General features: G+C 40.0%; 2 protein-coding genes across 5 annotated transcripts in view; one reads left to right on the plus strand and one right to left on the minus strand.

The window, feature by feature from the left end:
* nop9 (NOP9 nucleolar protein) overlaps positions 1 to 3591 on the minus strand; it is a 4585-nt gene extending 994 nt beyond the window's left edge. Inside the window, exons 1-9 of the mRNA XM_008334209.3 lie at positions 3503 to 3591; positions 2787 to 3048; positions 2291 to 2527; positions 1974 to 2204; positions 1234 to 1341; positions 916 to 1057; positions 627 to 819; positions 342 to 482; positions 32 to 151 (exon numbers count right to left, since the gene is read on the minus strand). Of these exons, the coding sequence (XP_008332431.1) occupies positions 32 to 151; positions 342 to 482; positions 627 to 819; positions 916 to 1057; positions 1234 to 1341; positions 1974 to 2204; positions 2291 to 2527; positions 2787 to 3012 (1398 nt within the window). The 5' untranslated portion in view covers positions 3013 to 3048; positions 3503 to 3591. The remainder of the gene's footprint in view (positions 1 to 31; positions 152 to 341; positions 483 to 626; positions 820 to 915; positions 1058 to 1233; positions 1342 to 1973; positions 2205 to 2290; positions 2528 to 2786; positions 3049 to 3502) is intronic.
* tgm1l1 (transglutaminase 1 like 1) overlaps positions 1 to 13100 on the plus strand; it is a 24620-nt gene that overhangs the window by 779 nt on the left and 10741 nt on the right. For 2 of the 4 annotated variants that reach the window (XR_003053036.1, XM_025066087.1), the window contains exons 1-2: positions 8988 to 9124; positions 12599 to 12603. Coding sequence is in view for 3 of the 4 variants with exons in the window: in XM_025066087.1 (XP_024921855.1) it covers positions 12600 to 12603 (4 nt within the window). In the remaining variant the exon portion in view is untranslated. Of the gene's footprint in view, positions 1 to 401; positions 531 to 7689; positions 7787 to 8987; positions 9125 to 12598; positions 12604 to 13100 lie in introns of those variants that run through there. The other 2 variants (XM_017042323.2, XM_025066088.1) reach the window with 2 other exon arrangements.

The following is a 13100-nucleotide window of genomic DNA, read 5'->3' on the forward strand; positions in this document are numbered from 1 at the left end:
ATAAGTGACTTAAGCTCTCCAAGCTGTTCACCTCCGTTTTGGTGCTGCCCTCTGCTGTTTCAGTCTGGTAGTACACCTCATAGGTGAGCAGGGACATGAAGAGAGGCAGGCAGCTGTCATGTCTGGAGCCAGGCTCAGCGCAGTGAAACGCCTGGGAGGCCAAAACATCAAATGGGGTTTCCATTATCCACAAATCAACCGTTAAAGAGGTTTTATTGCTCAGCGATGGAGTTTCAGGCTCAGCCGTAAAACAGGAATAAACAGGAGCGAGAGAATTGTCTGTTGTATTGATCTGAGACACTTGTAGAAATAAATCAAAAAGAATATTCTGTCATGCTCACATGCAGGAGACACTGCATCAGCTCTGTCTGTCTCTCCCCGCTCTCTGCACAGCTCTCTGCCAACTGGACGATCACACCCATGTGACCCGCGGCCAAGATGGCCTCCATACCCTGCACCAACTCATCAAAGAGTTTTAGAAACTGGAAAGACAAAAATAAATGGAGGAGGAAACCAGGTGAATTTTCAAGGTGAGATCCAAGCTCTTCTGTGCTTAATACAACAGACACATGCAAATGGTCTCAAAGGTTTCAAGAAACTTCACAACAGATGCTGCTGCACGGTACCATTTTGTGTTTAGCTGCAGCTGCCGTCAGCCTCTGTATGGGGAAGTTGGCTTTTGGGTGTAAAGCCAGCTCCACCAGCTGACCCTGTAGATGACTCTTGTAAAGTTCTCGCAGAAGAGGCTTGTGTGAGAGCCGTATGATGGTCTCAATGAGGTGACTGGAGGCCTGGTCTTTCAGAAAGACCAGAAGTGGACTGTAGAGGAAAGAGCAGTGAACTAATTAAACTCTGTCTGGTTTACATTACATCTCTACAAACGTCAAGAGTAATAAGGCAACGCTGAGCCCTCACCTCACTCCTGGAGCAGCACTGCGACTCCACAGATACCCCATGGTACGTGTCAGGAGCTGTTTGCAGAGTTTGGGTCTTTTTCTGTGACACACAGTCAACATGGTCTGGAACACGGCACTGGCAACAGCATCTGTGATGCTCACTGGGAAAGAGAGAGGAAAAAAAATTATGTAAAATGTCAAAGTATTTCAGCCAATTGTCCAGTAGAAAAAAATGTTAAAGAAGATTCATTTACAATAATGGTAGAAGCCACAGAGAATGTATGATACCCATTTCAAATCCAGACAGACTGGGGAAATTTGTTAAAATGTGACTCACAATTAACATTTTCCATCAAGTTCTCGGTCAGGTCTTTGAGCTCATACCAAAACGACGTAGGAATCTCAAAATCTGTGAGCTGTGGAGCAGCGTTCCGTTCTTTTCCAACTGAAGAAAATACATCACAACAGTAAAAATGTGACAAATACAGGACTGAGACAAATGTGTTCTGCAGGGTGAATGTCTTGGAACAATGGGAACAAACAGCAGCAGCAGTAGTCAAAGGCATTAATCTTCCAGTCAGGATTCAGGACAATGCTGAGCAAAAGAAAAAAAATGGACAAAACACTTTTATAGTTGGAAAGTATTATGGAAGAATACTGAAATCAACAAGGTTGTTATTGATGAACTGGAAACTTCCTTTGGTACAAAGAATAAGGACGATGTCATCGACCCCAGGACCCCTGTCTGCAAAGACTTGGCCTCAGCCTGAAGCTCCTTTTAAGCCCAAACTGTCAACCTTTTAATTTTTCCATTAATTGCTTGTTTAGTCCTAATTTGCTTTTATTCCAACTTTGAGGTATACTGCATATTTTTGTTAAATTGTGATTTTGTTGAAAAGCAAACTGTCAGTGGGAAATGTCTTTTCCTTGGCCAATGATTATCAAATCATTGGCCAAATTTGAGGACTACAGATGCATCAACATCAGGCCTGATATGTCATTCAAATACTATGAGTATCTGAATAACGGTTCTCTTGATACTGCTCTAACAGGAGAGGCTCATAACTGGGTGTGTACCTGGACGAGTCTCAGTGCGGGGGGGTCCTAGACATCCTGCCAACACGTGTAAAAGCGTGCGGACCACATGTGAGCCGTGGACATTTTTAATGAACTCCTCAGTGTTGCCTCTGACCACCTGACCCAGAGACAACACTTGCGCCTCGAGAACTCCACTGCTCTCCTCCTCCTCCTCCTCCTCCTCCTCCTCTTCCTGGTTTGTGTCAGCAGCTGGCTTCTTCTGTGTCACTTCTGGAAATGGTTACATCTTCATCACAAAGCTGAACTCGCTTTTTTTTTGTAAAAAAAAAAAAAAAAAAGAGAATATGAATCCTCACCCATCCACCTGGCCATCTGTCGGACTGCACTCTCCACAACATGGCCTCCACACCGATCGCAGGAAACTGTTTTAAAATCCAACCCTGATTCGCCTCCCAGTTCTGCCAGCACCTCCCCGACCTGTTCAAGGCTGGACATTGGCATCAGCCGCTGAAGAGTGATGCTTCCTGTCTGGTCCATGGCCACCAGCATCGCTTTACCTTTGACTTCAGAGAGGACGTTCTCAACAAACATCACTGTGGTAGAAAAGAAAACAGGAAAACAACAACATAAATAACAACCAAATGCGACCTCTGTTTTTAACTCATCACCAAAGTGAACGGTGCCATGCTCAGATCACCTCAGTGGTAACATGGCAGCTGGTGGATTCAAACCTGCAACCTTCTGGACTCAAAGCCACTTCCTTAACCACTAAGCCAACGCTGCCCCACATAATGATATCATACTCCTGACTCGTTATGTCACAATCACCAAAATCATCAGAAATATTCTCACCTTTTTCTTCATCATCTTCAAATCCTTCACTCAGTCTTTCGCTGACTCTGCGGAAATAGCCCACGCTCAGGGCATCCAGACGTTTCCTGCCTCCTTCTGGAGGTTTGTCTCCTCCTTTTCCACCTTTCCTCTTTTTCTCCCCTCCACTTTCTGCATCATCTCCAGGGTGTCTTCTCTTTTTCACAGTCCCTTTTTGAGACCTCTTTGTCTCTGTTTTTGCCAACATGACTGTCAACAAGTGTTTTAGTCTTTGTTGAAGTATCTGATTTTGTAGATGAAATAGAAAACACAAATAAGGATATCACAGGTTTCATCAGGAGCTTTTAATGTCTAATTACGTAGTAAAACCTCGTTTTTAAACACCGTTGGATTATTACGTATAATTATTATATATCATCCAGTAACCAAGTGATCAATGTTTTAGGAAAAAAAAGACTTGTGCCGAATTTATCTCATGTTACTAAAATCTCAATTACGATTGTGGCTTTTATTTAATTGGGTCAATATCGCTATTAATAGTCACAGATTAATTAAAATACTGTGTTCTGGAAATAGGCGTCGTGGTTGACATCGCTAAAAAAAAGAACGATCAAACAAACTCCATGTTTAACAGAACTGTTTACACCGTACAGTGACTGACAAATAATGGGCGTCTGGTGTAACAAAAATTAGAAAAAGAGACGACATAAAAGTAAACATTATTCAGTAGTACTCACATGTGGGACGGATCAGACGGTGTGTTGTCGTCGCGTAGTGATGACGTGGCAGAAACCAGCAGCTCGAGGAAGCTCCTCGGCTACAAATCCTCATTTCGTTGTACAAAAACGTAATTTTCTTAAACATTTGGGCATAACACATCGCTTATTTTATGTTATAATTATATATAATTATAAATATAATAAATTATATTTATTCACTGCACAAACGACAGTGTAATTGATATTGGTAATTGCAAATATTCTTTTTTTATCACACACTTTTTATTAAATCGATCTAAAAATGAATGAGGAACTTCAGACAAACATAAAATAATAAAAATCGAATTACCATTACACAAAAAGTGAATGTTTCAATCTGTTACTTCTATATTTAGCCAAATCTAAGAACCAAATCTATCACATTTATTTATTAATTTAAAAAACGTTATACTTTACGTTCAATTTTCAACATGGCATTTTATTGCTGTCTAAAATTGCTATTGACCCAGTGCTGTGATTGTAGGTACAGTCGTTTATTGTTCTAACCACTTGGGGGCAGCATTGTTAATGGATAATATAAAGATATGTTGACTGGAGTCCAAGGCTTTAAACTATTGACGTCAGTCGAGCTTTTGACGCCACATCTCTCACTGTCCTTGATAAAAGAGATGTTGACTGTGATTTTAGGAAACAATATTATTATAATCTCTTGTTTGTAATATATTTAAATATAAACACAAAAAGTGAGCAGAAAAACAATCTGCTGCATTAGTCATTTAATGTATAGTTTCTTTTTGAGTAACTACTTTCATCCAAAGTCTTTTTCTTTTTAATAATCATCTTCTTTTGCTTCTTTTTGCTCTGAGCATCTTCTTTTATCTTCCTCCAGGCCTAATTTTCCCACTTTCTACATTTTCTTTCCCATCCTCCAGCTCCTGCTTTAAGTATCACCCCTGTGGATTATTTACCTTCATCTCACCCAGTCCTTCATCTCCTCTTCTGAAACTAATAATCGTCTCCAGGGACTTCATTTTTCCATTTGCTCCATCCCCAACATCTTTTAAGTCTCTTTGCCCACACATACTGTCATATACTTACACCTTTCACCCTCTGACATTTGTCTTTGTCCATTCCACCCCTGTCTTGAGTTCATCCTCCAGTGCTTCAAACACTCATGTTAAAAATGTAATTACTCTCTGGAATCCTGTAAAATTTGAGAAGAAAAAGAATGGAAAAATAGGGAACGTCGATCATGGATAGAGGGATAATCACAACGATAACCACAATGACATCATCCCGATGGAAAATGACTCATCCGCTCGTCTTAACTACGTCTGGTTCACAGGTTTAGAGAAGGAGAGTTCCATGATTGAGTGATGATTGGTTCCTGTTTCATCATCCTTTTGTCATGTTCAGACAGAAGAAGGATATGTGGTCTGCGCCACACACCACAGCCAAGGGTTCAAACCAATGAATGAGCTCAATTCTTATCTCTGACAAGGCGTCCGTCGGGGGAGAACCTTTGACCTGCTTTTTGTCAAGAGATTTTTATTTGATAGTATGTGGTGTACCGAGAGCAAGTGAATTCATTTTTGAAGCCCTCACTTCTCTAAACTTTATTGATAAGACGCTTGTGTCATCATTATAGCAACGTTGGGATTTTAAGAGAAATGAAACTGAATATGATCAGGAAAATAAAACCAAATATTGGTAAAAGTATGGATGGAGGGTCAGGATCAGTCTTCACAGCCTCACAACCTGTTGATATCATGAAACACCATATATTATATGTCCACAGTCTGGATGTCAAGTTGGAGTGTAGAAGCTGTGCTCTGCTGTTCAATTACCTGCTTTTCTGCTCGTCTCAGAATAGTGTTTCTGGTCCAGAATGTCAATGTTTGTCTGTCGGTACACAACGGAGGAACTAAATCTCATCTGCTCAGGTTCAGGGCTTGATATACAATCTATCCCATGAATCATTTGTTCAGTGGCTGTGACGCTCTGCCTGTTGATTCTCTCTGACTGTCCGTACTATTATTATTATTATTGTTGTTGTTATTATTTTATATCCAGAGCAACCGTGGTGCTAGAAACCACTGTTGAACTTCCTCAGGAACACATTTCATCACATCACTGCTACACAAGTGACTAATGTCTGTGACTTGAATCATGTTTAATTATCAGAGGCAGGGTGTGATGGTGATTCTATCACAGTTTCTCTGATAGTGGGCATTGTTTTAGAAATGATTTGTCTGTGTGTATTATCTCCTCATCTTCTAATTTCTTCAGTGATCTGCTTTAGCCAACAGTAAAATTCGTTACAACTTCATTGTTACTCTGTGTGGTACAGATGCATGAAAACAGTCTTCAGTCTGATCTTAAATATTAGTGATTACAAACACAAACACAGACGTCTACTTGACTACAAAGTAATTTAATTCACGGTCACTTTTGAATTATATTTATACTTTAAAATATCTTGATTTTTTTTCCCGTAGTAATTTGGCAAAATTATGAATTGAGTTTAATAAAACGTCAGCCTAGAGCCTTAGGCCACAGCTCAGTCTCCTCATAATCTTAATGTCAGGTCCAGAACTGTGTGTTTTAATGACTGGGGGAGAAAATGAGTGGAAACTTGGTTATTATTTAACAGTGAAGTGTCAATACGGCACATGCCAGAGCTGCCTCAGTGACGCTGCCTGGCACAGGGACAAGTCACTGTGCATGTAGATAAGAATCAGTGCTCATACCAACAGCAGTTATATATATGCACAGCATGAATGGCAGTATTATGTTACACTGCTGTGTTTTACACATGGTTATATATATACTGTACTACTGCGGTCCATTTTACCCACTTTAGTCCTGTCTCTGACACTCTGGCTGTTTGGTTTCCCACGTACAGCGTGTGAGCCAGGACGCAGGCCCATCTGTTATACTCAGACACACAGTCGACCCCAGTCACCTTTATGTTTCCCCTCACGCACGACGCTTGGTGAAAAAAAAACCCAAAACAACAACACTGTCCATTCCATTTATCACAGCGGTGTGGGCCACCGGCTGCACTACAGCTCCTGAAAATGTTGTAAAAATGATGATTCAGATTCACATTCTCCAGCTCACCTTATTACTGCCAATATTCTCGACATGGTTTGCTGTATTTAGGAAGCGGGAAAGAAGGCGAGTCTGCCAGGGAGCCTGTCGTAACAAGGATCTACAGTTTGGCAACTGTCAATGCTGTTTACTCACAGTCAATGTTCCACCTTTTGTTTATGGGATGGATATGGCTGATGTGCATTCAGCTTCCTGACTTTACAAGGTGGTTCTTTCTTCGGAGTTCATGAGGGAACACTATGCTTTTAGTAGTGTCCTTGGACTTACTCTGCTGTTATTGCCGGTTTTGTTGTGTTTCCCTCGATGCCAAGGCGCTAACACACTGACACCTCGCAGCTCGTCCTGTACTTAGACTAAAATCTATTCACTGTATACATTTTAAGAAATTGTGAACCAGTACTTCAAAGTTTTGTTTGTTTTGTTTTTTTTTAAGTTTTGATGTAATGGTTTTGCAGTGTCAACTTGTCGGGGCTCCACAAAACAGTCCCATCTATAAAGGGGTGGCACTGCAGCAATGTTCTGGGAACCACTGGTGTAAAAGGCTTAGGGGTAACTAGGGGTGGAGGTCTACCACAACCAGGAATGTCAGCTGTCTCTGGGGAGGACACAGCAGTCAAATCACCAGATGGAATTGATGATTGTCTCAAATTTTAAATAAATATAAAGCAATAGGTAAAAAAAAAAAAAGATTGTAGAAATAATTCTTAGAAACCTGGCTGTATTTTGGTTGCTGTCATGTCTGTACTGGACTCTTCTCTGTTATTACTGTCCAGACCCTTGTCTATCAAAATGTTTTCTCAAACTTGAAGCCATTCGTGATGTTCATCCTGTACTTCTTCTGCAGTGGTGTAACAGGAATTTCATCTATATGGTACAGGCAAACATGGTTTGAATCTTTTTTTACTCTCTGACCTTAATTTACCAGAGCTGTGTTGTAACAAAGTGACGTATCAACAAGATGAATCACACTGAATCACTAAAGGCATTTATGAGGAAATGTTCAAAGACTGGGAATTGACCATGATTTGTGATTGTGATAATTTGTAAAATAATACAGAGTATTCTGCTCTCATCATCTATTTCCTCCTCAGAATGCAACGCACGGATAATCAGTACAACAGAGTGATTGAAATCCCCTTAAGGAAAGAGAGGAGGATGGATTCTGTGTCCAAATATTCAGAGGTTTTGGTGAGTAAATGTGTTTTTTCTTTTTAATAATATTGTAATTCTAGTATGTTTTTGATTATGCGTTTTAATGTACATTGCGTCTGAGCCGTGGCTGGATTTTTGATTCAATTAATCTTTAACATTTAAAGCCTTTAGGTTTAAGGCTGATTAATAATGGAACAAAAATTTTGATTTTGTACATGAGCCTTAAAAAAAAGTCATTAGCATTAATCTGCAGCTGCTGCAGGGACAAAATAATCTCTCAGGAATTTTATTTATATGGTACATGCAGCGACAGGCAAACATAGTTTGAATCTTTTTTTACTCTCTGACCTTAATTTACCAGAACTCTGTTGTAACAAGTGACATATCAACAAGATGGAGGAGGAAGAAGAAACATGAGTCAGGGCTTTTGATTGACTAAAGTCTGACTTCACTCTGGTTTCTTCACATAGTTATGTGAACAAATGTGAGGGAGCAAAACCTGTAGTCTATGAATGAATAACACTTGGTGTGTTTCCCAACTAAATATGTCTTTAATATCCTTATCCAACTAGTGCGTCAGTATTAAGGATTGCTTAAGTTTATACCCTTTTACTAGAATGATTTCCTAGAAATCCCTTTCCTAGTCATATAAATTAGCTGGAAATTTGATTTTATCTCAAAATCTATATAATAAATAAATAACAGACTACACCAAACTACAGTTTAATTAATTTAATTAATTAGATAGAAATATGACAATTATAATGTAATCCATTAAAACAATTCCCCATCATTAAAAACAAAAAAGAAGCTCCTGAGCTCATCAATTTAATTAGCTTCCAATTTAATTCTGGATGTTTGCTGTTGTTTATGAGGCTTTATTACAGTGTGTATCTCAAACACAATCACAGCCTCTTACTCAGTGTTATTATTAATTTGTCATAATATTGTTGAATCACTACACAGTCCATAACTTCCTGCCTCCTGTAGGTTTAAGTGTTACCACTCCCTTCCTGCACCGGGGCTAAGTGTTGCGTAACAAACTTTCTCTGCTCTGGAGCCAAGTATGTGTGAGAGTGTGGTCCAAGTATGAAAGTGTGTAAGTACAACAGTGTTTGTGGGTGTGCTGTGGCTGTAGCTCAGTGCGCTCCGTGCTTCTCTAAGCAGAGAAATCACCCATGCCTCCTGGTGAGGGTGGGCGTGGGGGCAGTCAGTAAAGGGAGGGACAGGGGGGAGAAGGGGTGTGTGTGTGTGTGGGAGGGGGAGGTAGTAATATAAGTACAAGTAAAGTGAGCCAAGAACTCAGTCAAGAGGAGAAAGTTTTCATCCGCTGAAGGATAATTTGGCAGAAGAAGGAAAAGCTCCACAGAGAAAGTGAGTAACTTCTGCTCAAGGTTTATTCTGTTCCTCTAGACGTAACGGTTTCCGTACTCAGCCAACAGAAAGTCATGCTCAGTCGATAAAGTTTAAACCTCCGAGGAGTTTGGTAAAGGTCTGATAAAAATAGAGCGGCATGTTTGCAAAGGGACAGAAAGGAAAACAAAACCGAAGGAAATATCACAGTTGTTTTCCTTCTTAACTTCATCCACTGGGTGATTTTGTTTACTTTATCCAACCTGGGCATCCTTCCTTCTCTTCTCCTTCAGCTCTTAGAAAAAAAACCTTAACCCTGAACTCTGTTTTTACTACATACAAAAAAAGAAAACAACTGAACACCATCACAAGTAAAATATTTAAAAAATCTGTTTTGTTTTGTTTTTTTGTCGCCTAAATGCAAGATTTCTGTCTTTCACTTCAGTGGTTCTTCAAACAGTGCAAAACTAAATACTGTGAGTGCCACTGCTATAACCAACATTAGCAGAAATGTTCAAAGACTGAACTGACCATGAGTTTTAAATCATAAACAAACCTTTCCTGACAGAAGCATGACTTATCTCTGAGGCCAAGTGGGCACGTGAATGCCAGCTGTTCTGCCCTGCCAACAATAACTGATTAGAAAGAGGTGCAGAGCTGCAGGAGGAGAGATTGCAAGCAGTATATTAAATTTTATATATATATATATAAAAAAGCAGAAGGGAGAAGAAAAACACTTAATTTAAAGCCTGGCTAATGGCTGAATGATAAAGCCATTTAAGTTTCTGCACACAAAAGAAAAGCAGTGCCAGAAATGTGTGCCTGTGGCTTTTTTATGGTGTAGCAGAGGCTGAGTGGAAGCTAATTGGATAATTGGAGGGTGGTTAATGTGCAGCAGGGAGATAACAGGCTTTAAAAAACGGTGGAGACAGGAACGACTCGCAGAAAAGGCTTTGTTTGGTTGTTGTGCTCTGAATGAACACACAAATTAGCTGTGTGTTTTGGACAGTGCCACTAGTTTTATTTGTTCACCCATTGTGTGAGAAGTGAAAAGGTAAATATGTGCAGTCTGGGAACAGAAGGTGCAGAACTCAGTCACATGGTGGCGTAGGTTTGACATCACCAGGATGAGTCCAATTCAAAGACCTGTTGGTTTCAACAACAAAAAATGACTGTAGGTCTTCCATGCATCCTTTAGTACCAGGTCACAGAGGAAAAAAGTTAATAAAATATTTTTTGCAATTTTTTATTACCTTTGAAACCACTAGATTTTCTTTTCAGATGTACACAGCCTTGTCTTTAAAAGGATTACATATTTCAGAGACAATCATTACGTTGGACATATGATGTTTTTTTTAACTTTAATTGTCTTTTCATTTCCTCTCTCCTACATTCATCTACAGCTAGCGTCAAAACGTTGAGCCCACCCTTGGTCTTTTCACTGGCTCATTGTGCTTGTATGTGAGACCAAGTTTGTTCTTTTACATCTGGGGCCGTTTGTCATTCTTGAAACACAGGTCTGTGTCTGGGACACTGAGGATTTACCAGCAGGGAGTGTCATTCCAGGCAGCATCTGTATGAGACACTTGGGTGTGAGTGCAGACTACTGCAGCAACAGAGAACTATGACTCCTCTGGTTCCACGCAGGAAATGCCCACTGTTTGATTGCAGCCCCAGCAAACACATTTGGGGGTTAATATTACTTATTTAAAGTTAAATCACAGCAACTAAAAAAAAGGGCTTGAAATTATAAGTACCTGTACAAAGAAATCCTCATAATAATGATGGCAATCATCACAGCATTGAAAAAAAAAAGAAAGAAAAAAACATGTTTGTTTTTCTTAAAGCAGACTCCCAGCTGTAATTCAGTGAAAACACCACTCCCTGACTGTGTTCCCTCAGCCATTGTTCAGCTGCGCAGCATATCATCACTATCACAATTAAAACAAAGTCCTGTTTGATTCCTGAACACCCTGTGAAGTACTAAATAGTTGCAACGCTGACTGTCGTTGCTGCGGCGGCTCCTCTGCAGCCAAAACCTTTTAGCCTTATTCTAGGCGATGCTAAGCTAAAGTTGAACAAAGAGTACATTGTGAGAGCCGGGGGAAGAAGAGGCTTCTTCTTCATACAGTAGATGAGATGATGGGACACAGGTCTGTTATTAGGCTTCATGTCAGGCCACCAGAATGACAGTCATCTGCCGTAAAATAAGATGCAAACATCACATCAGGCAGAACTGTGTGACAGGGCGTCAGATTTACAGTCGTCGACTTTCTGTGACTACTGCAGACGTCACTCCAAGTTCAGTGTCCTCTGGTTGCAGACGTTCAGCAGCAGCAGTGACTGAAACATTTGGTCTGTGTTAGCAGTCATTTATTACTGTACAGATACTGAACATCTCCCTATGGGTGGTGTAATTGAAAACACTGCTGAACGTGGTTGTTGGTAAATATCTGTTTACGTTTCCTGAAGTTAAAGATGTATACGTTTTTTAAACTTTCCTGATGAAGGTGAATTATAGTCCAAAAATTCCATAAAAAATGTGAAAGATTTTGAAAAAAACATTTAAAAAAAATTAATATGAACATTTAACTGTCTCTGTGACCTCTGGACCAAACAGGACATTTAAAGGCATTAACATTCTAGAGTTTGGCCACAAGAATCTTTATTTTTCACACATTCTCAGTCACTTTCTGGACCACACATTGTTTGAATCATGGTTGTTAGGTTTAACCCTGAACTTCCTTCACTGAAATATTTGACAGAAATGTCTCGGCCGCTGGAGGAAGGGGAGTGTTTACTGGAGGTTGTTTGTAAAAAAGTAGATTCATAACCTCTGAAATTAAACATTATCCAACAGAGCAGTGGATGTCTCCTGACTACATGCAGTGTTCCATTATTGATTTTTTTTTTTTTTTTTTTTTTACTAGAGTGCTCCCAGCTGTCTTTTTAGGCCTGCACAAACTGGTTTCATTTTTGCAGCATTGTTTGAGTTTCATGTGGAAGTTGCAGAACTTAAAAGGAAGTGTGTGAAGAGTGGGTTGATCTCTAAATATGATCTTGTATCATGACCTTTGACCTCAGCCCTGCAGGCATTTTACTGGACCCTCTTTTGTGTGCGTGACTGAACAGAAACAGGAAATCCAGAGGAAGGCAGGAGAGGAGTTACAGTATGTGCACGTAACTCCTCCAAACCAGGAGTTTGACCTTGTGGTGTGTGGTATGCATCCCAGATCCTTCACTTATCAGGTCACTTTACAACAAGATAATCTTTATTATGACAAATTATCTAATTCCTCCATGATTCCACCCTTGCCTAATGAGGGAGGGGCCGGGGACGGTGATAAACCTCCATAAGATCGACCGGCCGTGCCAGGAGACAAACACAGAAACTATAACATCGTGTACCAGCAGGCAGGGTGTGGCAGATGGAAACCAGCTCCTAGGGATGTCCAGGGAGTGGAGCTGACAAGGATAAAAGGCTGTATCCCCCAGAATGCTTTGGGAAATCTTAATGATGGAAGGAAGGAGGCACATCTGGAATGTAGTAACTGTGGGAATGAAGTAGAGAGAAAGTTTCAACATGTGCTGAGATGGAAAAATGTAAAAAAAAAAAAAAATTTCTTTGTCGTATCAGATGGTCATGAAGGCAGAGAGGGGTGGAATGAAAATGAGGCTAATGTTATGTTGTCTACAACACGGTCTCTATAATGTCCATCAACCGTGGAAGTACTGTTGTTGTTGTGCTGCCTCAACAGTTTTTCTTTCCCAATGTCCCGTGGGTTCAGACATGTTTGTTTGATTTTTGTACGTTCTCACGCCACATCATTTAGATGGGATTTTGTTGATGGGCCGTGTTCTCGAGAAAACAAATATAAGACGCTGACTGAAAAGATGGTAAACTTCTAAAATGCATAAAAGTAGCAAAGATATTGACAACTGGTAAATTTATTAGATATAGACACTTTTATTCTTGTTATTTTGTTTTTTTTTAATT

Source organism: Cynoglossus semilaevis, chromosome 20, assembly GCF_000523025.1.
Source record: "Cynoglossus semilaevis isolate Cse_v1.0 chromosome 20, Cse_v1.0, whole genome shotgun sequence".
Taxonomy (NCBI): Eukaryota; Metazoa; Chordata; class Actinopteri; order Pleuronectiformes; family Cynoglossidae; genus Cynoglossus; species Cynoglossus semilaevis.